Here is a 23137-nt window from a genome sequence, read left to right as displayed (position 1 = left end):
AAGATGTTCCCAAAACCGTTCCAGGAGGGTGTCTATGTCCAGGGCTCTTTCCACTCTATCAGTAATGGGGAGAAAGTTTGAGGTGAAAGTGGGAGGCTATCCCTCGACTTAGTACCAGCTGCCCAAAGGCAGAGGTCTTGGAGGAAAGAGGGATTGGTGAAGGGTTGGGAAGAGCGCTGGGGAGCCCTTTCACTGGCAATTCAGCTGCCTTCCAGAAGGTTACAAGTGTACCGCATTTACCGGAAATGTTAGAAAAGACCCTGATGCTGGGAAAGGTTGAAGGCAGGAGGAGAAGAGGATGACAGAGGACGAGATGACTGGATGGCATCCCGACTCAATGGACGTGACTTTGAGCAAGCTCTGGGAGACAGTGGAGGACAGGGAAGCCTGGCGTGCTGCAGTCCATGGGGTTGCAAAGAGTCAGACACGACTGAGCAACTGAACAACAGTAACAGACCAGAAGCTAAGTTACAGGCTGTATTGACAGGGGAAATCCAATTGTGGCCAACAGCTGGATTGCTCATGCCTGAACGCAATCCTCGGGCTCAACTGCACCTCCAGGAGTAGCTGGGGAGAAGCATAATGATGAAGACGACCCATGGCCTGTGCTTCCCTGTTGTGATGAAAGCTTAGATGATTCCGGAGGCCAGTATGTGATGCTCAGACTCCCACACAATCGCAATGGTGTGCATTTCCCATATAACCCCATTGCAGATGATCAGAGGAGGCTGAACTCATGCAAAACCCACTGTGAACACACCCTCTGGCACCCTGGGCCATGGATAAGAGATCACCTGCCCATTCACCCCTTAGGGGGAACATCTACCTGGCATTTCCAACTTCAACACTTTCTTCCATCATTTTAACCATTTTGTGCAAGGAAACTGTGCTGCAACATTTCAAATTAAGCCAATATGGTACCTTGATGTATGGTAAGATAGGAGGAGACCAGGAATGTCCTACCCTCAGGGTCCCCTCTCCACTCTGCTCCCACTGATAAGGTCTTCTAGCTAAAGAAAAGTGAAAATGAAAATGTTAGTCGCTCAGTCATGTCCAGCTCTTTGCGACCCCATGGACTGTAGCCCTCCAGGGTCCTCTGTTCATGGAATTCACCAGGCAAGAATACTGGAATGGGTACCCATTTCCTTCTCCAGGGGATCTTTCTCACCCAGGGATTGAACCCACGTCTCCTGCATTGTAAGCAGACTCTTCGCCATCTGAGCCTCCAGGGAAGCCTTTGACAGTCTGGAGAAGAGGGCTATAAACTGACTTTCTGGATAAATTTTCTCCCTCAAGTCACGTTGCCTTGGCCACAGTTCTGCCATGATGTGTGCCCTGGGTTTTGCTTCTCTCCAGACTAAGTTCTGATCGGAGACTTTAGATAGTGCATCGGATTGGTGAAATGCAAACCACACCCAGAACCCCAGCTTTGGGGGTGGAGGGTTGGTCTCAGAAATGTAACTTTGGGGACTTCCCTGGTGGTCCAGTGGTTGACTTCAGCTTCCAATTCAGGGGTTGTGGATTTGATCCCTTGTTGGGGAATTAAGATCCCACATGCCAAGTGGATGTAAAACCAAAAACAGGAAAAAGCAGAAGCAACATTGTAACAGATTCAATAAAAAGTTTTAAAATGGTCCACATCAAAAAAATCTTTAAAAAAAGAAATATACCTTTTAACCTTCCGGCCTCTTGGCAACAGAGAGATACAGGAACAAGGGTGAAATGGATGTTGAGGGAGTCAATCCATAGATTCCGTTCTAGCCTCTGCTCTCCATCCCTGAAATGGTTTGCTGGGATTCTCCCAGTTTGCTGGATCTCTGGGTGGGCTGGAAATGGACGTACTGTTTCCTAAAGTCAAGTCCAAACTTGCATCACAGTCAGAGGCCCAGTGGAGATTATCTAGATAAGTGGTTTTCAACGCTATAGATTCTGGTGTCTTTTTTTTTTTTTTTTTTGGTAACAAATCTTTTGTTATAACCCCTTTACTAATCTGAAATGAAATTAATATCTAATATAACTTTGCTACACATATGAAATCAAAAACATCACATCTAACTATAATTGTAGAAATGAAGTAACAGAAAAGTAAAATTTATAGCAGAATAGTATGTACCCCAATATTTAAATGTTCCATTAAGGCTGCTACAAAAATGTAATCAAGCTATTTATAGGAAATATAAATGAAGTACTCATGTAAAAAGGAGCGTGATATGTATAACTTACTCTCAATGGTCAGAATAAACTATTATCTCTCACACACATGGAAGAAAGAGAATGATAAATGTGGCAAAAGGTTAACATTTAGTGGATCTGAGTGAAAGAAAAATGATAGCTCTTTGTACTATTCTTCCAACTTTTTTCTATACACCTGACATTATTTCAAAAGTGACAAGTATAATACATGTTAGGATATAGAATTTCTCAGTATGCTAAAATTGTAAATAATTAGGGTACATCCCAGGAGTTTAAGGTTAGTTCAAGAACAGAAAATTATCAATATGATTAAATAAATTAAAAGTTTACAGAAAAAAGCCCAAATGAATCTTTAAACTGATTCATAAAAATTATTCTATATTTTTCTATGATCATTCATAAAAAAAACACACAGTATACTAGCAACCAAAGTGAACATTCTTCACCTGATAAAGACTATTTACAAACACTTACAGCAAGTATTTTACTCAATGATGAAACTCTAAAAGCGGCACCCTTAAAGACAGTAAAGGCCAGGATTCCCTCTATCACTGTGTGTGTTAGTTGCTCAGTCGTGTCCGACTCTTTTCGACCCCACGAACTGTAGCCCACCAGGCTTCTCTGTCCATGGAATTCTCCAGGCAAGAATACTGGAGTGGATTGCCATTCCCTTCTCCAGAGGATCTTCCCAACCCAGGGACTGAATCCTGGTTCCCTCTATCTATCTGGACCTGGGTTCAGTCCCTGGGTTGGGAAGATCTCCTGGAGAAGGGAAAGGCTACCCACTCCAGTATTCTGGCCTGGAGTTGCCAGAGTGAAACACGACTAAGCCATTTTCTCTCACTTTCCCTCAACCATTACTCTGATTCAATATCAAACTACTGATTGTAGGCCAGTGCAGTAGAACTGGACATAAAAATAAAGAGGTACAGGAGTGGCCAAGGAAAAGATAGAATGATCAGTGCTTACAGATGATATGAATGTCTTCAGATGAAATCCTAGAGAGTCATGGGTAAACTATTGAAATTCATGAGAAAACATATTGAGTTTGCAATAACAAAAGTCAATATACAAAAGACTAATTGCATGCTTACACACCAAAAACTATCAAATAAATTAAAAAGAGGGAAAAATCCTATTCACAGTAGTCATGAAATTTATTACTAAAAATAAATCAAGGAAAAGTTTGCAAGAGTTTTATGAAAAACAATCTTTATTGATTTGAAGACTTGAATAGAGTGATGCTCATTTTATATATATATATATATGTATATATATATGTATATGAAGACATAACATGGTAAATATTTTGGCTCCTCTCCGTAATATATAGCTCTGATGCAATTTTTTAAAGATCTTGAGAAATTGACCCTAAAATGTATGTGGTAGAGTAAAAAGGCAACAACAGCCAAAACAATTCTGAGTAAGTAAAACAGAAAACACTTGTGCTGTAAAGCACCAAGATTTTTAAAACATAGATGTTCATTAACAGAGCACCAGGGACTTCCCTGGTGGTCCAGTGGCTAAAACTCTCACTCCCAATGCAGGGGGCCTGGGTTAGGTCTCTGGTCTGGGAACTAGATCACACTTGCTGCAACTAAAAAGAACCTACATCCCTCAAGGAAGATCAAAGATGCTACGTGCTGCAAGTAAGACCTGGCACAGCCAAAGAAATAATTTTTTTTTTTAAAGAGCATTAAGGAAGACAGATTTGATAATAGACAAATTGGGTAAAACTAGAGCCCAGAAATACATCTATATATGAAAACTTGGGACAAAATAGACATAGTTTATAAATTAATAGGGAATCAATGATATGCATTCCATATTAGGAAAAAATGGAAACAAGATCCCTACTTCAAACTTTCCATGAATAATAAATTCCAAGTGAATTAATGACTTAAACGTGGAAGACAAAATTCATAAAAACATTTAAAGAAAATGGAAGGGATTGTGTAAGGAGAATTTGACACAAACGGTACAATCCATAGAGGGAGAGATGGGTAAAACTGACTCCATCAAAATTAAAATATATATATTATTTCCTTTTTTTTTTTTTGGCTGCATTCGTGGATTGCAGGGTCTTAGCACCTTTTCTGAATTGAACCTGGGCCACAGCTGTAAAAAGCACTGAGTACTAACCACTGGACTACCAGGGATTTCCCCATTCTTTTTAAAAGATAACATCAAACAAAGCTCGTGATAATTGATATTTCTCTCTGGGGCTCATTCACCATCTGTACATTGGGCACACGAATTGCACAAGCTATAGAGGTGATCCTCACAGGGGTTCTCTCTTCTACCCTAGCTTTGGACTCAGGGTACCACTTGAGTGCTTTCAGATTTGGGCAAGTAGCATCATGTTAGGCATTCCCCGATCAATTGCACCTGGAGTACTCCCTCTTTCTGTACCTTGTATGCAAGGTGGACTCTGAGCCTATTTAGAAAATTGGATGATTGTTACACCTACTTAACATTGTCGTGGTGTTTAAAAGTGATAAATCATGCAATGGGCTCAGCACTAAGCCTGGAACATAGCAAATGCTCAGTCCTGATTAACTATAATTATGCAAAGGGACATTTATTAAGTGGGAGAGTCAGGATTTGAAACCAGGTCCATGTAATTCCAAAGTCTGTGATCTTTTAATGACACGTTTTTCTCTCTCAAAGAAACCAGTGTTAATCGCTCAGTTATGTCCAACTCTTTGCGACCCCTAGGACTATAGCCTGCCAGGCTCTATCCATGGAATTCTCCATGCAAGAATACTGGAGTGAGTAGCTATTCCCTTCTCCAGGGGATCTTCCCAACCCAGGGAGTGAACCCAGGTCTCCTGAATTGCAGGCAGATTCTTTACCAGCTGAGCCACCAGGGAAGACATAGTGTAGTGTGGAGACAAATAAACCAATTGGCAAAGAGGTAGGTAAACTGAGGCACAGAGAAGAGCATCTAACATAAAGGATGTCAGAGACCCGCCGCTCTCCTCTCCCCCAGCAACAGTGAATGGCAGGGCAGATGGTATTTGAGAGAGAAGGAGGGAGAGACAGTCAGACAGGCATGGCCATGAGTCTCACAGTCTTAAGAAGGAACAGCCACTGGCCCCCTGGCCCCTCTTCCTACCCTAGGTCTTAAGAGGCCAGCTTGTGAGCATAGCCAAGAGTGCCTCCGAGAACAGGAGAGCCCACCAGCTGTGTCCCCAGTCTGTGCCGGGATGTAGAGTCATGGCAACATCAGTTCTAGACAAGCCCTTCACCTCCTAGTTCAACCTTCTCATTATACAGATGGGGAGACTGAGGCTCACAGAGCTGCAGTGTCCTGACCAAGGGCACGCAGTGTTAGAGGGCTCCGGGCAAAGTGGAAGTGTGCGGGCCTCTCTTCAAAACCAGGAAAAAAGTAAGACTTCCCTGGTGGTTCAGGAGTTAAGACTCTGAGCTTCCAATACTGGGGGTTGATGTTCGATCCCTGGTCAAGGAACTAAGATCCCACGTGCCATGTGGCAAAAAAAAAAAAAAAGAAAAGAAAAGAAAAGAAAGAAAAATCAGGGAAAAAGTGCTGTTAAAGATACTAAAAAACAAAAACCCAAGTAAACTTTTTCCCTTCTTTTGCAACCTGTCAAGTTTTGGGGGGTTTTCTTTTTTGGCCACACTATGCACCGTACAAGATAGTAGTTCTCCGATCAGGGTTTGAACCCTGGGTCCCAGCAGGGAAATCCTAACCTAACCACTGGACCACCAGGGAACTCCCTTGATATTTTTAACTTGTCATTTGACTTTGCTTCCCATAGGCATGAGGATACTCACAGGGAGAGTACAGAGTCCCATGGGTGCTCTGGGTCCCATCCCACTACTCAGCATGGACAGTAGCCACCAGCTGCCAGACCACCTTCCTGCTAGCTGCATTTGTGATCAAAAAGGAACAACCTTTGAGACAGTCACTGGACACTCGTATTGAGGGCTGGCATAGTGGATGATACAGCCTCGTGGGCAATAAGTAAATAAATAGTATTGGGGATTGCAGAGGATGGAAAGGTATATTGATTAAGGTGCTCGAGAGAAAGAGAACCTTTCTATATGATACCTATATATCTATATATCTGTATCTATGCCTATGTGCTGAGATGTGCTTAGTCGCTCACTCATGCCCGACTCTTTGGGACCCCTTGGACTGTAGCCTGCCATGGGGATTCTCCAGGCAAGAATACTGGGGTGGGTTGTCATGCCCTCCTGCAGGCAATCTTCCAAACTCAGGGATCGAACCCAGGTCTCCCACATAGCAGGTAGATTCTTTACCATCTGAGCCACCGGGTATCTATATTTATATATGGGCTTCCCTGGTGGCTCAGGCAGTAAAGAGTTCGCCTGCAATACAGGAGACCTGAGTTCTATCCCTGGATCAGGAAGATCCCCTGGAAAAGGAAATGGCTACCCACTCCAGTATTCTTGCCTGGAGAATTTCATAGACAGAGGAGCCTGGGGGGCTACAGTCCATGGGGTCGCAGGGTCTGACACGACTGAGCGACTAACACTTTCACTTTCATACACATATATACACGTGATACCTGGATGATAGATAGATGAATAAACAGTGAGAGGATTAAAGAGTGAGAGAGAACAAAAGACAGTATCTTTTTTAAATATTGGCTCTTGCATTCCCGGCTTTTGGTAAGTATGAAATTCACAGGCAGGCTGAAAATTTGGGTAAGAATGTTGCATTCTTGTGTCCGAATTCTGCAGGACAGCAGGTTGGAAAGTCAGGCATAGTTTCTAAATTTCAGGCTTACGTTTCTAAATTTCATCCTTCTCCTTCAAGAAACCTCTGTTTTGTTTTGTTAAGTATTTTTATTTATTTATTTAGGCCATACTATATGGCTTGTGGGATCTTAGTTCCCTGACCAGGGATTGAACCTGCGCCCCTTGCGTTGGAAGCATGGAGTCTTAACCACTGGGCCACCAGGGAATTCCCTCTCTACAATTATTTCAAACCTTTGTGGATAAACCATGATACCTCACATTGGCCTGTGAATTTTGTAATATATTTAAAAATCAAAGTTTTACATAGATGGAGGGTACCCCCCACCTGCACACACGCCCTATGAACAACTCTGTTTCAAAGGCTCAGTCAGGCATTTAGTGGGGCTGAGCAAGAAGGACCCAGACCCAAGGACCCAAGGACCTCACATCCAGTGTACCTGATTGCCATAAGAAAAATGTCCACCACGGAGTGGACCGGACTCTGTGCTGAGTGCTTGTCAAATATTCCTTACCACAATCACATGACAGGAGAAACCAACACTCCCATCTTAGAGCTGAGGAAACAGCCTCAGAGAAGGTCAATGATTTTCTTCTAAACTAGATATCTCAGAACTTAAGCTTAGGTTCTTTTTTTTTAACTTAATTTTTTTTGATCTGTGGCATGTCAGATCTTAGTTCCCCAACCAGGGATTGAACCTGTGCCCCCTGCAGTGGAAGAGTGGCGTCTTTACCACTAGACCACCAAGGAAGTCCCAAGGTTCTTTTTTAAAAAATTTATATTTTATAGAAGTATAGTTTATCTATCATTTTTAATTTATTTATTGTATTGAAGTATGGTTGATTTATACTTTTAAATATTTATTTTATTGAAGTATAATTGATTTATAATGTCGTGAAGTTTAAGTTCTTAGCAACCACATGGTATTGATTGTGTGTATCTTCTTGATTGCAGCCTGAGAGCCCGGCACGCAGTAAGAATTCATTAAATGATTTTTGTGTGAATGAACTGAATGAATGAATGAGTCTATAGTATTTATAAAAGACTTAGCAGCAGCAGCATAGAGTGTGTGAGAGGTAGGCTCAGTGAATTAATCTTGGGTTGAGATCGGGCTTGGAGGGACGAGTGTCCACCCATTATCATTACCAAATAGGTTCTGGGGATCAGCATGGGAGTAACTGTAAGAAACGCCGCGGGAAGAAAGAGCCACCCCTATGGACCATTGATCAGGGCCTTTATTGGGCGGTCGCTCTCAGGCAGAACTCCCGGGGGCAGGTGAGCAAGGAAGCGAAGGGAGTCTGCGAGGTATGAGGGGTGGGGAAGGGTTTTATAGCCAGGGCCGGGCTCCCATATAAGGAAGAAAGCGCGGGCTCAGCGGTGATTGGTGTCCAAGGGCTCCGTGTCGGCACCTGATTGGACGGCTTGGTTGTTGGCCCGCCTCCGGGACTTGTCTGCGGCACTTTTCCGGGGCATGCCTCAACACGCCCGGGCAAGCCTCAACATGTCCGGGCATGCCTCAACATGCCCGACCTTGCCCAACCTTTCATCCTGGCCTTTTTGATATAGGACAAGGGGCGCCGGTTCTCTCTGGCTACTTCCTGCTGAATGGGGGCGACGAGGGGTAGGGTGTGGCTGGGATGACAGGGGGCGTCCTCCGTTAATTTTGTCACGGAGTGCTTGTTGGAAGCCCTTGGTACTGTTGTCGCAGCACCATCAGCTGGACCGTGTTGAGCCGTTGTTTGATAAAGGCCAAAAGCTTATTTAGGATACAGGGCCCGAAAGTCTGGAGCAGCAGGAGAATGATGATTGGTCCCATTAGGGAGGATAGCAAAGTTGTCAGCCAAGGGGAACTCTGGAACCAGGACTCAAACCAGCCCTGCTGGGCCTCCCTCTCTCTCTTCCTGCGTTCTAATCCCTCTCTTACTTTAGCCATGGACTCTCGAACCACCCCAGTATGATCAGCGTAGAAACAGCATTCTTCTTTGAGGGCTGCACAGAGGCCCCCCTGCTGCAAAAAGACCAGGTCTAGTCCTCTGTGGTTTTGTAATACCACTTCGGAAAGGGAAGTCAGGGACTTTTCTAGGGCCATCATGGACTTCTCTATGCGGGCGATGTCTTCGTCAATTGCGGCCCTCAGGGTGATCAGGCCCTGATGTTGTGTGGTCAGGGAAGCAATGCCCGTGCCCGTCCCAGCTGCCCCCAGGGCGAACAGCATTGCCAGAGTAATAGCTGTAACGGGCTCCCTCTTATGTCTAGGAGCTGGGGTGTCTCGGTCCCAAAAGTTGTAGAGGACCTCTTCTGGATGGTATGTAATCTTGGGCACTACCGCTACCATGACACAGAATTCCCTGCTCTGGTTGAAGACAGCCAAGTGGAGACAGGGCGTTAGCGCAGTCTGTGAGCATACCCACCACCCCCCGGTTTCGGGTATGACGTAGGTCTTATTGGTGAAATTGGTATCATCGCCAGTCTGGGCGCACAAGGTTTGTTTATCTGTAGGGACCATGCCTAAGCAGGTCCCCGAACCCCATACTTGTTTCATGGTAAGGCCCACCTTGCGGTCTCCCCAAGGGCACTGCGGTGGGTTGGAGAGAATGGTTAAGTTGTAGGTAGCATTTAAGCCCACAGCCTCGTAGTAAGGTGGATGTAGGGTGTAGCAAAGCCAGCAGGATTGGGTCGCGTTAGGATTGGAGTGGTTGAGGGCCTTGTAAGTTTCTTTGACCAAGGCCCACAGGGGTTCCTGGGTCTCTGGTGAGTCAGTCCGGGTCAGCTGAAGGGAGGGGGTGAGGGTAGGCGAGGCCACAACATTTGTGGCGTTTGTCCCCCGTGGTGAGGGGCTGGGAGGTGCAATAACCTGGTTGGGCCCCACAGCATGGGCCTGAACACGTTCTATTGTCTGACTAACAACCAGAATTCCCCCTAGCTTTGCTTCAAACCACTCAGCGTAGAGTTGGAGGCCCCATGATAGCCCGGATACCCAAGACCTCTCCAGTTTAGCCGCTTTCTGGTTGAACATTACTTTCACCTGAGCAATTGGGCTCCAATGCTGCTTCCAACGAGGCCCGACATAATCTCCGAACAGATTTTGGTGATCTTGGTCCCAGGGCCCGCGATAAGGCTGGACAAATGAGAAATTGACTAGGTCCCGGTTCCCGACCTCCCATTTCCATCTCCCATCATTGGAGGTCACACAGCTCCAGGACCAACAGAAATAATGTTGCAGCCCCCACAAGTCTCCCAATTATGTGTCTTTAGGTGTCCGGGACATGCCCAGAATCCAGAGTTTCTGGTCTGGGCCGCTGTCCAAGTAGTCTTTATAAGGTCTTTGAGGTTGAAATACAGATCTGGCCACCACGTATTAGGGGGGTGAATTCCGGTGGTTAAATTGAGTACCTCGCGAGTCAGTCCGTTCTGGAGCGTCCAAGTGATCTGAAAGGACTGGTGGGGGTTTTGGTTGGTGTGTCCCCCTTTTTCCAAGACCCCCAGTACCCCCAGAGTAACCCCAGAGTAGAGAGCCCCGCATTGTTCCGAGGTTGGGGTGAAAGGGGTGCGGCGGGCAACCAGCCTCGGGGGTCCCGTAAGGATGGAGCTGGTAACCAGGTCAGGGTGTCCCAAGGGAATAGCACCCCAGGAGTAGGAAGCAGGTGACTAGGTATGTGAGGGCCAGGGACAGCCTAAGAGTGAGGGACCAATCGCGGGGGGCCGCGGCTGCTAATCCAATGGCAAAAAGTATGGCCAGAGCTGCAATTGTCAGCAGCCACAGCGGATGATGCCAGGCCAGCATCGGATCGAACTGGACTGTGGTCTCTCAGTCATTCAGGAATCGACGACAGAGGGGTTCGGGTGATGGTCAGTTCAGTCGGCCCTGTGAGGGTGGAGCGGTAGGAGTGATCGGGAGAAGTGGTCGGGGCCGGGGCCGCCCCTGTTTCTGGGAGACCTGGGGGAGCTCGTTTGAGTCGGGTCAGGTGGTACCAGGGCTCGTGTCCCAGGAGTTTGGCTGCTGTAGGAGTGGTGAGGATTACAGTATGGGGTCCCGTCCAGCGAGGCTGTAGTGGGCGGGGACTCAGGGTTTTTAGCAGTACCTGATCTCCTGGGGCCAGAGGCCGGGTGGGCCCCTCGTCATCTGTCGGTTGTGGCAGGACCCGGTCTGCGTATTCCCTCAGCAAGGATCGTAGGAGGGAGAAGAGGGGGAGGTACCCCGCGAGTGGGGGAGCCTCTCCCTCTGGGAGGTGAGTCAGGAGATAGGGCCTGCCGTAGAGCAGTTCAAAAGGGGTCAAACCTGTTTGGGAGTGTGGTGTGGTGCGAATGCGAGTGAGCGCCAGAGGAAGGAGGTCGACCCAAGACAGCCGCAGTTCTGAGGCTAGCTTGGTCAGATGCGTCTTGATGATGCCGTTCACCCGCTCTACCTTGCCTGACGATTGGGGCCGATAGGGGATGTGGAGATGCCAGTCGATACCCAGGGCCGCAGCCACCTGCTGAGAGATCTGCGAGATAAATGCAGGCCCATTGTCAGACTGGAGAGAGTTTGGCAACCCAAATCTGAGAATGAGATGGGCCATCAAGACCTCCGCCACCGCCGCTGCCGTCTCCCGGGCTGTGGGGAAGGCCTCAACCCATCCTGAAAAGGTGTCCACCAAGACCAGCAGACAGCAGTAGGTTCGATGTCTGGGCATGTGGGTGAAGTCTACGTATTGGAGGAGGGTGCTAGGGCGAAGCGAGCATCTGGCCAGGTCCCGGGACAGAGCCTGCCCGAAGTAGTGGGGACTGTCTCTGAACCCCTGAGGGAGTACGGTCCATGTGAGTTGTGTGGTCAGCTGGGTGTCAGGGTCAATCCAGGTGAAAGCAAAGAGGAATTGGCAGTCGGGGTGGAGTGGGATGGTAAAAAAGGCATCCTTGAGGTCAATAACGGTGAAATGAGAGGTCTGAGGAGGTATGGAAGAAAGGAGGGTGTAGGGGTTAGGGACAAGTGGATGGGCAGGGATCACCGCTGCGTTGATCAGGCGGAGATCCTGCACTAGCCGGTAATCTCCTGAAGCCTTCCGAACAGGGAGGATAGGCGTGTTACAGGGGAGGTCGTGGGGATCAGGAGACCCTGTCCCATGAGACGGTCAATAATGGGCTTTAGCCCCCTGAGGTTGCGAGTAGACAAAGGAAGCTGGGACCGGGCTGGGAAACAGGTGGGGTCCCTTAGCCAGATGAGGACTGGAGGGTGGTGCCAAGCCACCACCGGGACTCAGGTGTCCCAGACCTCAGGATTAACAGAAGAGGTTGGAGGGTCAACAAGTAGCATTAGGAAGGCCCCTGACGTGGGAGCCGATCCTGGAGCTAGCTGAAGAGTAGCCTTCAGCTTAGCAAGTATATCTCTTCCCAAGAGAGGAGTAGGGCAGGAGGGGATGACCAAAAAGGAGTGGGTAAATAGATAGGAATCTAATTGACAGGATAATGGTTGGGTTTGGAGCGGACACGAGGGTTGGCCGTCAATGCCCATAACCGAAACCTGGGAAGGACGTAGAGTGCCTCCAAAAGAGGGAAGGACCGAATAGGTAGCCCCCGTATCAACCAAAAAATTGATGGACTTACCCGCTACCTGGAGTGTTACCCTGGGCTCGGCTTGGGTTATTGGGGTCCCTGAGTCTGGGCGGCGTCAGTCACCGTCGAAGCTCAGCAGCTCCAAAGCCGGAGGAGGGCAGGAGGTCTCCCTGGGGCGCTCTGGTCCCCGGCCCCTAGAGATCGAGGCCCGAGAGGCCTGGAGACAGTCACTAGCCCAGTGTCCTCGTCGTTTGCACAATGGGCACGGCTTGGAAGGAGGCCACGGATTGGGGCACATCTTGGCCCAGTGCCCTTCTTGGCCGCACTTGAAGCAGGCCCCCGGAGGGGGGTTTTGGGGCCCCGAGCCCACCGCCGGCCGCAGGGCCGCTACCAAGGCCTGGCTTTGCTGGTTTAGGAGGCTTGCCTGAAATTCGGCCTTTTGCTTGAGCCTTGCCTTTCGGCTGGCCTCAGCAGTTTCCTCACAGGCATTGTAGACCTTAAAAGCCATTTTCACCAGGTCTCAGATAGGGGTCTGAGGGCCGTCCTCAGCCTTGGCCAACTTTTTTCGGATATCGGGGGCAGACTGGGAGATAAAATGATTGGCCAGGGTGGGCCGCCCCGATGGGGGACTCAGGGGACAGCCTGGTGTATTGGACGAGGGCCTCGGTCAGCCGATTAAGGAACATGGCTGGGTTTTCGTCAGGCCCCTGGGTCACCTCATCTAGTTTGAGGAGGTTTACAACCTTATGAGAGGACGTTTCCATCCCATCAAGGATACACTCTATCATATAGCGTACTCGCAGCTGGCCGCCACCCCTTTCCTGGTAGTTCCAATCAGGGTCAGTGTCAGGAACCGCCTGGGCCCCCGGGGGGCACTCGGGGGAGGGGTTGGCATAGTGCCGCTGGTCGGCCTGAGCCTTGGCTGCCATCCAGATGGCCTGCCTCTCTTCGGGGGTGGTGGTAGACCCCAGGATGACATATATGTCCTGCCATGTCAAGGCGTAGGCGAGGGTCAGACCAGTAAACTGCTTAATGTACTGAGTGGGGTTGGAGGAGAAGGAACCCACTTTGGCCTCAATCTGTGCTAAGTCTTGGAGGGAGAAGGGGACATGGACTTGGGCTAGACCCTCAGCTCCGGCTACTTGTCGGAGAGGGAGTAGCAGGGCTGGGGGAGGAGGAGGGGAGGCTCCCGGAGGGTTGCTGTGGGAGCGAGTGTGGGAGCTAACCGGAGAAGGGGAGGGAGTGACGGGGGGAAGAGGAGGATACAAGATAGGGTTAAGGGCCGGAGGATCCGGGGCCGGCGGTGGAGTCTCGGGGGCTGGAGCAGAGGTAGGAGGGGCCGGAGTGGAGGGGGAGGGGGCAGGAACCAGAGTGGAAGGGGTAGGGGCCATGGGAGAGGTATAGGGAAGAGGGGCCACCAGATCTTCCGGGGGAACAGAGAAAGCAGAGGACTCAGAGACGGGAGGAGCTGGTTTGGCCCGGGAGGGTGGAATAGGGGGAGCCATGATAAGCAGGATTTGGTGGGGAGTGCACGTGGTGCACAGGGTGGGGCGAGAGCGCAACGCCCAAAAGGCCTGAACATAGGGGACCTCAGACCATTTTCCCGTTCTCCGGCAGTAATTATCTAAATCACGGAGGACGTCAAAGTCAAATGTCCCTGTGGTTGGCCACTGTGAGCCATTCTCTAGGGGATACTGAGGCCAGGCTTGTGAACACAGAAAAGTGAGCTGCTTGGGGCGGATATATCCCTTTAGTCTTAGGGTCCACAGGTTAGCCAGCACTCTAAGGGGGTGGAGTATTGGGATCGGGTTTGGAGGCCGTCGATCCCATGGCGACCACAGAGCGTGGAGGCAACCCCCGCTGCCCGAATGTCTTCGGACGTGCTAAGGGAAGCCAGAGGTCCGTGCAGCCGTTCGGAACATCTTCCTCACGAGCTGGGGACCGGGAAGGCCCGAAGCCGGAGGTCTACTCAGCTGCTGGGGACGTCTCCCTCACGAGCTGGTGACTGGGAGGGCCCAGTAAGTGCGCACCTGTTACCGGGCCCTAGGAGGTGGTCGCCAGGGAGGGCGGGCCCCAAAGCCGAAGGGACTTACCCCGTATCCTGCCGTCCAGGGGGTTGGTCAGCCGCCTGGGTCCGGGGCTACCTCGGCGGTGGAGCTCGAGGAGGCCTCTACAGCGAGTGCCGGAGGCCCTCACCTCGAGCCCCACGTTGGGCGCCAGATGTAAGAAACGCCGCAGGAAGAAAGAGCCACCCCTATGGACCGTTGATCAGGGCCTTTATTGGGCGGTCGCTCTCGGGCAGAACTCCAGGGGGCGGGTGAGCAAGGAAGCGAAGGGAGTCTGCGAGGTATGGGGGTGGGGAAGGGTTTTATAGCCAGGGCCGGGCTCCCATATAAGGAAGAAAGCGCGGGCTCAGTGGTGATTGGTGTCCAAGGGCTCCGTGTCGGCACCTGATTGGACGGCTTGGTTGTTGGCCCGCCTCCGGGACTTGTCTGTGGCACTTTTCCGGGGCATGCCTCAACACGCCCGGGCATGCCTCAACATGCCCAACCTTGCCTGACCTTTCAGTAACCAGTTTTAGAAATGCTCAGTCTGGTGTCGTGTAATTCATTCATTCTGCAGCTTCAAGCTTGTACCTTCTCTCGAAGGCCTCAGTCTCCCGCTCCCAGTGGGAGGTTGGTCCTGGATCAGGAGGCAGCAAACATATTCTGTGAAGGACTGGCAGTAAATATAGGCTTTGTCTAAAGACTAATTTGAGTCTCTGCCACAACTATACAACCCTCCTACTGTAGTGAGGAAGTATCCTCAGACAACATGTAGATGAATGTGTGTCTGTGTTCCAATAAAAAGTCATTTAGAAAAATAAACAGTTGTCTGGATTTAGTCTCTAGGCTACAGCTTGCTGACCTGACCTTTGAATCCCTTTTAATCTTAACAGTCCATTATATAGATATATGCCATTCTGTATGGTTTCCAGAATCTTATTTCCCCAAACCGTAATCAAACCCTCAGTCCCTGCAGCGAGAGCACGGAGTCCTAACCACCAAACCACCAGGGAATTCCCAACAGTCTATGATTTTAAAACTTAGAACCACATGTACAAAGGACAGAAATGATCAGACAATGTCATAATCCTCATATAGTGTCTATGCAGACATTGCTAATTGATCACAGAACTCTTCTGATGAGAATGGAGTTGGCTTTTTATAATCAATCACAGATAGAGAACTTTAGCTGGAGCATTCTCTCTTTCATTCTTTCCTTTTGGCCATGCTGTGCAGCTTATGAGTCTTAATTCCCTGACCAGGAGTTGAACCCTTGCCCACTGCAGTAGCAGCTCAGTTTCTTAACCCCTGGACCACCAGGGAAGTTCCTCTCTTTCAAACTTTATGAGGCAAATATTTAGAAAATGGCAGATAGTCTCTCGAGTGTGACATTGAGGAAAATAGGAAGAAACAGAGAGTGGGAAGTCTGGCCAATTCTGTCATTCTTATCCCGGAGTAAGAAGAATCAAATCATCCCCAGGGTGGTGTAAGTGAGAACCAGAGTGCTGAACTTAAGCCAGGCTGTTTGACCCAACTGTGGTATTTCCCACTGATGGAAGTCAGACTTTCTGTCTCTCACTTGCCCTACTGAGTGTGCCTGCTAGGAGTGAAAGCCCCCACATAGTAGCTCTCTGGGGTATTTTTATTTTCTTTTTTCTTTTCCCACCATTTTTCTTTAAACTGCACTGGGTCTTTATCCCCTGCTTTGGAAGATGGATTCTTAACCACTGGACTACCAGGGAAGTCCCCCCAAATTTAAATCACTGAGTGACTTCTGCATACAGGTATCAACTGCCTGTCTAGTTGGAGGATATTTTACAAATTAGTTCATGAGGAGCTTGGCAATGCAAGACTCTTGTGTCTATTTGAATTTCCACAAACCTCTACTTTGAAGAGTGAATGGGGAACTTCCAAGCATCAAGAAGTTACATGATAATGGGGCAAGAGTTTGGATTTTGCAGTGAGACCAATTTGGCTTGGGTTCTAGAGAGAATGATCACTCCCTTGATAATTAGAAATCATCTACTCAGGGCTTCCCTGGTGGCTCAGTGCTAAAGAATCCACCTACCAATGCAGTTGACACGGGTTCCATGATGTCCGATGTCTGGTGGGTTCAGTGATGTCAATGATCAGGGATTTCCCCTGATCTGGGAAAATCCCACATGCAATGGAGCAACCAAGCCCATGCACCACAGCTACGGAGCCTGTGCTCTAGAGCCCGGGAGCCGAAACGACTGAGCCCACGTTCCTCGGCTACTGAAGGCCGTGCACCCCAGAGCTGGTGCTCCACAGCAAGAGAACTCACTGCAGTGAGAGGCCCGTGCACCACAGACAGTAGCACGCGCTTGCTGCAACTAGAGAAAAGCCCACTTTTTGTCATGGCATGAAATTTGTAGGGGTAGGAAGGGGATAGGAAGCATTCCTCTAACATCTCAAATTACACACTATAACTAAATGTTGATTATAGTGACTGGTGAGCTGCTTTGCCCCTTTAGCTCAGATTCAGTTCTGTTCAGTCATAAGGGAAACAATTCATTTATTCTTTTTAGAATCCTTCCACACCCATAACCTCACAACTCTCTGAGAAGCCTGATTTGTTAGAATCGTCCCATTTCAGTCAGGAAACCTGAGCTCCAAAGAGATTTGTTGAAGGCAGAGCTCTTTCTTCTGTATCTTTTATGTGACAACCGTTTATGAGCATCTTCCATGTCCAGACATGGAATAGGCACTGGAGACATAAGAGTATAAATATCGCGGGGGGGGGAGGGGCGCAGAGATCAATATCTGTTAGCTGAAGGATTTGCTGTGACCCACCTGGGTTCTCGGAATCTTTTAATCAATGGAAATCGAGAAGAGGTCAGATAAGATTTCTTAATTCAGGCAAGTCTTTATTGGGACACCAGGGAGCAAAAACAAGTAACAGTTTTTCTTGCTCACTTGCTTGGGGGGCGGGTGAGCTGGTCCTCTGTGTGGAGTGTGGGTGCAGAGGAGTCCAGGGGCTGGAGGGGTGGCTTATGTGGTCTGGCCCCCTCCTTGGCCGTGCTGTGTGCAGAGTGCCTGTGTAGTACCCTGTTTTTGCTCCACTTCACATCTCAGAAGTGGCAGTTGGGTTTTTGGGCTTTTTGTATCTCATTGTTCATAATTTGCCCCAACTGCGCATGTGGGCAGTTATTTTTAGTCCCTTATAGATTCTTTGTATTCTGTTGCTCTAGGAGCCGTTAGTCCAGGTGCAAGCACTGAGAAAGGGGTGCCAGTTCCCAGATCCCAGCTTGTCTCAATGTTATCTGAAATTTGAGAAAGAAACTGCATTGAGCAATCAGTATAGAGAGTTTCACAATTCCCTGAGAGTCCAGGCGTGGGAGAACTAGAAGTGCATTTCCCAACATCTTACCTAAAAATCCAGGGCTAAATAGCATCCTTGCAGTTAACCTTTTAACCCCATCTCCACTAACAAGGCTAAGGGACGTGGGGCCCCCACAATGTTCAGGGTTCAGATGGACACCTGAGATAGTTTCCTCATAAGCCTGCTGATCTCCCAGGCCAGCCTCTCCTCTATTTCTTCCCTGGTAGTTATTTCAGTGGCCTTGCAGTCTTGCCTGGGACAGGAATGAACCACTGTCTCTCTGATATCAAGCTTCGTGGTCTCTGGCTTCCTGTTTATGCCATGGAAGCTGGGAGGGGCCAAGGAAATGCTGGGGAGGCCACACCCACTAGTGAAGGTATAAACTGGGAGGTCTGGCCATCAGCTTCACCCCTGCCCTCACCATGAAGTTCAGTGGCCTCTTCCCCTTCGTGCTTCTTGCCCTGGGAACCCTGGCACTTTTGGCTGTGGAAGGTGCTGAAAATGGTGAGTTGGAGATACCCTGGTACCATCTTGGCTGCAACGTCAGAGGTGGTGTAGGAATGTACCCTTCTCTAGACTGTGAACTCTGAGCTTAGCTTCGGGAGATATCCCTGGGAGTGTGTTCATGTCCACCTGGGCTCCAGGGTCTCTGTGAGGGCTTCTGAGCATCTGAAAATTCTTCTTTTACTCTGCCATCTGTCAGCCCAGGTCTCACTCCATTCCTGTTCTTATTCCTCTCTCTCTCCCCCCCTCATTTACTCGTCTCTGTTTCTCCAGTCATCAGTCTGACTCTTGCTGATTCTTTCCATTAATCTGTTTTCCTGCCTCAGGCTCTAGCTCTCCTCCTGCCCTGTCACTCCCATTTATCTGTTTAGTTCCCTCCATTTCCATTATCCTCAGCCTTGCTTACTCCCTGTGTGTAGCCTTTGCTTTTGTCTGAGGCCAGAAACCTTGGCTGGGAGCCCTATGCCTTTCTCCTGACAATGTGTGTGATTTCATCAAGCTTGTCCAGACGGGGACTTCCCTTCGGACTTTGTGCACAGTCACCTGGGCGAGGGTCACTGCTGGAGAGCGGTGCTTTGTCCAGAAGCTGTGATGGCCTGCTTATCACCCAGCCCCCTCCAAACTCTTGAACTTCTCTTCAAAAGCTTTGAAAGCTGGGGCCTGCCCTCCTAGAAAATCTGCCCAGTGCTTTGGAAATGAGAAACCCAAGTGCAGTAGTGACTGGCAGTGTCCGCACAAGAAGAAATGTTGCCTCGACACTTGCGGAACCAAATGTCTGGACCCTGTCAACATCACAAACCCAGGTGAGAAGGTGGAAGAGCTGGTGGGGAGGAGTGGAACGAAGGACACAGCCTTGGGGAGAGGGGGCAGGTCCTGCCAGGCCTCCTCCTTGCCAAGAATTGTTGAGCAGAGTTTGTCAGGAAGTCATCCAGCCCCAGACAGGAAGTTACCCACTTGGCTGGTAAAGCAGCCAGTCTGCCAAGAGGTCAGTTTTGCAGGTAATAGTCATCTGGTCATTCAGATAGCCAGGCAATGGGCAGCCACCCAACCACTCAGCACTGGAAAACTGGCCTCCTGTGTTGACTGAGGGTTTGATGTCAGAGGAGAAACAGATCCTATGTTCAGCCGGTACTTCTTGGCCTCAGGAAAGACGTGGAGGTCATGGACACGGGAGGATTCTCTCTGCTCAGGCTAGGGCAGGGGCTGGGGCCCAGAAGTGGGTGGGTGGGGGGGGTGGTGCGTGATGTGGAAGGCCTAAGCCTTCTAACCCATGACTCTACTATCTCCAGTTAAGAAGAAGCCTGGGACGTGTCCAGTGGTCCATGGCCAATGTCTGATGCTTAAACCCCTCAATCACTGTGAGACAGACGACCAGTGCATAGGTGCATTAAAGTGCTGCAAGGCCATGTGTGGGAAAGTCTGCCTTTCCCCTGTGAAAGGTAAGGAGGGGCTGGGGCAGGCTGACCTCCTTCCCTCTGACTCTCTCTGTCTCAACCCTCTGAAGTTCCCAGCATATGAACAGGGCACTCCTGATCCCAACCCCAAGCAGAGCTTCTGCCAGACTCCGTGGTCTTCAAGAGTCTTCTCTCCCAGGCTTCAGGGCAAGAATTTCCATAGGATGGCTGATGGCTTTGATTCTATCCCAGCCCTTCTGAGTAAGGGTCCCGGGCAAGTAACTCTCAGTCTAAGCTTCCTTATATGTAAAATGGATATAATGAACTTGAAAGTGCATTGTCAAAAGTACTGTTCAGTATGTGTTATTAAGGTTATTTCCAGGATGTTGTTTAGGGTCTAAGCCCAAGGGACCAGTGGATTTTGAGGATAATCCACCTGAAGGCTCTGATTTATAGACTTTTCTAGTAAAATAGAGGCTTGTACTCAGCCTCCTGATACCAAGACTCATTCAACTCTATCAGCACCTTGCTATTTTCTCTATCTCAAGGGATTTCTTGGGGGGAAGAATGTGAAGATGACTCGGCTGGTTCCAATATTGAAGCCTTGATCTCATTTTCTCTCCCAGCCTGATTCCTGCTGTTTGGGAGAGTCTCTGGATTCTTATGCTGTGTGGTGTGGGAATTCCATTTCTACACCCAGGCTTGAATCACTCCGTGGCAAAGACTTGGTTCTAACCCCAATATCTTTCTTTGGAGAAGAAGCCAACAAATGCCTGTTGACTTATAAATAAATAAATGAGCATGTTTCTCTCTATACATCCTGCTTCTGTGATACACTGGGGAGGATAAGGTGGGTGGGTGGTGATGAGGAAAATATTTGGATAAGATGCTTCCCTCCTACAGATATGGAGTGGAAGAAAGAGGCTTAGGAGCTAGTCATGAGTTCACATCATAGTTGTGAAAAGACTCAGCTCTGTGATTTGGGACAAACAACTTTATCTCTAACATCTTAATCTCTTAACTTGCAAAGTGGTGATAAAAATCAGTTTCTCGAAGTGTATGGAGCATTGGTATGTGCAATGCAAAATGAATAGCAATGTTACGGGGCCAGTGCAGGCTCTCAAAAAATGGTGGATACTTGCCTTCTGTGGTGATCTTGAGCCTTTTTCATTTCTTCTCTCTCCCAAGACACAGCTTCTTCTGTCTTAAAATAAGTGTTGAGCAGAACGACATGAACTGATTATCAGTCATGTGGGAGGACTCCAAACGCTTCTGTCCATTGTATTGGGTTGACCAAACCATTTTGTTCGCATCTTTCCGTAACATCCTGCAAAACAAAACCCCAATTTTTGCCAACCCAATAAATATATTGTTATCAGAGTCTCCAAGGAAAGCAAAAACGTAATCACGCTTTGGGCTTTGATCTCCCATGACCAGGGAGTCTCTCCTGGCAGCTGACACTGGGCAATTTACCTACATGCGCTCCTCTCATGTACTGGTAAAGGGACTCCACCCCGTTCTTTCCTTGCTGAGGACAGATACAGCTTGGGGTTGACCAGATGCCCAAGGGCACACACACTGACACAAAATGAAGGAGCATGTGTTGAGGTTGAAACAGGGGAAGATATTTCTACACATGCAGTATGTCTGGCACGGGCTGTGTGGACTCTTTATCTCTGGGTAAGCAAGTATCATATTTCAGGTCAAAGGCCCCTTCTTCTGCAGTGGGGGATGCTTGAGACTGCCTTTCCCAATAATAGGAATATTGTCATGGTAGGTCACATGGAACATATGTTCTTGGCCAGAAACACAGGAGGGTGATATCGTTCTCAACTCAGTGGAGTGGAAAGTAATAAGAGCTGGAATTCCTAGAGCTAGGGCCAAGTAGGGGAATTTGCTCCACATTTTTCTGTGCTCTACGGATTCCAAAGTAAACAGAGAACTTAATGATTTTTTTAAAAAGACAAAATTGTAATTCAGTCTTCTCCTGAAAAATGTCATAGGTCGAAGAAAATAATCCATACTATTTGAACCAATATACTAAGAGCAACAACTGCAAGTATTAAATTCACCATTTCAGAGATGAGGGAAAAGGAGAAGAGCCACTGAATTCATTTTATGAGCCATTCATTTCATGTTAATTTCATATATTTTATTTTATTCATTTTAGCCACCCTCCAAGTTGACTTCCAATGATCCTCACCTCTTGGTATTCACACCCTAATATGGCCCCCTTCCACATTTTCGCACAGCTGGTCTGTGTGACCGATAAAGCTTTGCAGAATGATAGATCATTATGTTCTTATGAGATTAGATCATTAAAAGAGATTGGTTTCCATTTTGGGAGGCTGTGCTCTCCTCAATCACCTACTCAGGCAGGACTCAGCTGGCATGCCATGAGGACATTCAGCCCTCTGAGGAGTGCCCCAGAGGAACCAATGTCTCTGCTCAACAGCCTCTGTGGAGCCAAGGCCCACCAGCATGTGAGCAACTTGAAGGTAGATTTTTCAGTCTCCATCTAGTCTTGTCCCAGCAAACAGCTTGATTATAACCTGTGAGAGACACCAGATCAGAGCCATCCGGCCAAGCTGTTCCTTGAAACAGGGGATGTTTCTTTCTGTTACCAAATGTTTTATTGTTATCATTGGTTATCTACAAGATTAAACAAGGTGGGAGATGACAATGCTGGTTTATGTTAATGTTGGTGGTGGGATAACACTTCATCACTTACACATAACCACTCAGTTTTATTAATAAGTTCACACAAAGTCTAAATAAAGCCTTCCAAAAATCCACTGTATAATCCTTGATCAAAATACGAATTACAGTAATTCAGATTTTCTTGTTCTTTTGATAATCTGAGAAATGTGATTTTTATAGTTTACAAAACAGACAGTAACTATTTATGGTTTACAAAATGGATGGATGTACCTTAATTGTATGACCTTTTAGGGAAGGGTCACACATACTTTCCTTGGCTATCTATGAAGATTTCTTTATTTCAACCATGTCAGCATATATTCATGACTTCTATCTATTGCTTTCAAGAAGACACATGAGGACTTCAATAAACCTTAATTCTCAGACTGTGAGATGATGTTAATGGTTTGAAGATGCTATTTTGGGGCAATTTGTTATGTAGTTATAAATGACAAGTTTTCTGAGGTTAGTAAAAATTTGATACTACAATCAAATACTCTGACCTGTAGAAGAAAAAATAATTATGTGCCAATTTTGTCTGCTCTGAACAAAGATGGAAACATCTTAAACAAAATACTCAACAGAATTCAGTAAGTTTTAAACAGCTCTCCTAAAACTGAAATGTGAATTCTTTAATAAAATTAGGAATGGAAATGGGGATTCCCCTTGGTGGTCCAGTGGT

The 23137-nt window shown here is 48.0% G+C and overlaps 1 protein-coding gene across 1 annotated transcript; it reads left to right on the top strand.

The window, feature by feature from the left end:
- The first annotated feature begins 18279 nt into the window (after positions 1-18279).
- LOC128058761 (antileukoproteinase) lies at positions 18280-20519 on the top strand. Its single transcript, XM_052651241.1, has 4 exons — positions 18280-18361; positions 19006-19164; positions 19651-19800; positions 20382-20519. Exons 1-4 carry the CDS (start codon positions 18280-18282, stop codon positions 20384-20386), a joined length of 396 nt encoding a protein of 131 aa, XP_052507201.1. The 3' UTR covers positions 20387-20519.
- Positions 20520-23137: the final 2618 nt, after the last annotated feature.

Source organism: Budorcas taxicolor, chromosome 13, assembly GCF_023091745.1.
Source record: "Budorcas taxicolor isolate Tak-1 chromosome 13, Takin1.1, whole genome shotgun sequence".
In the NCBI taxonomy this organism is placed as follows: domain Eukaryota; kingdom Metazoa; phylum Chordata; class Mammalia; order Artiodactyla; family Bovidae; genus Budorcas; species Budorcas taxicolor.
The sequence above is the reverse complement of the archived record's forward strand: the minus strand, read 5'-3'. Positions and strand labels throughout refer to the sequence as shown.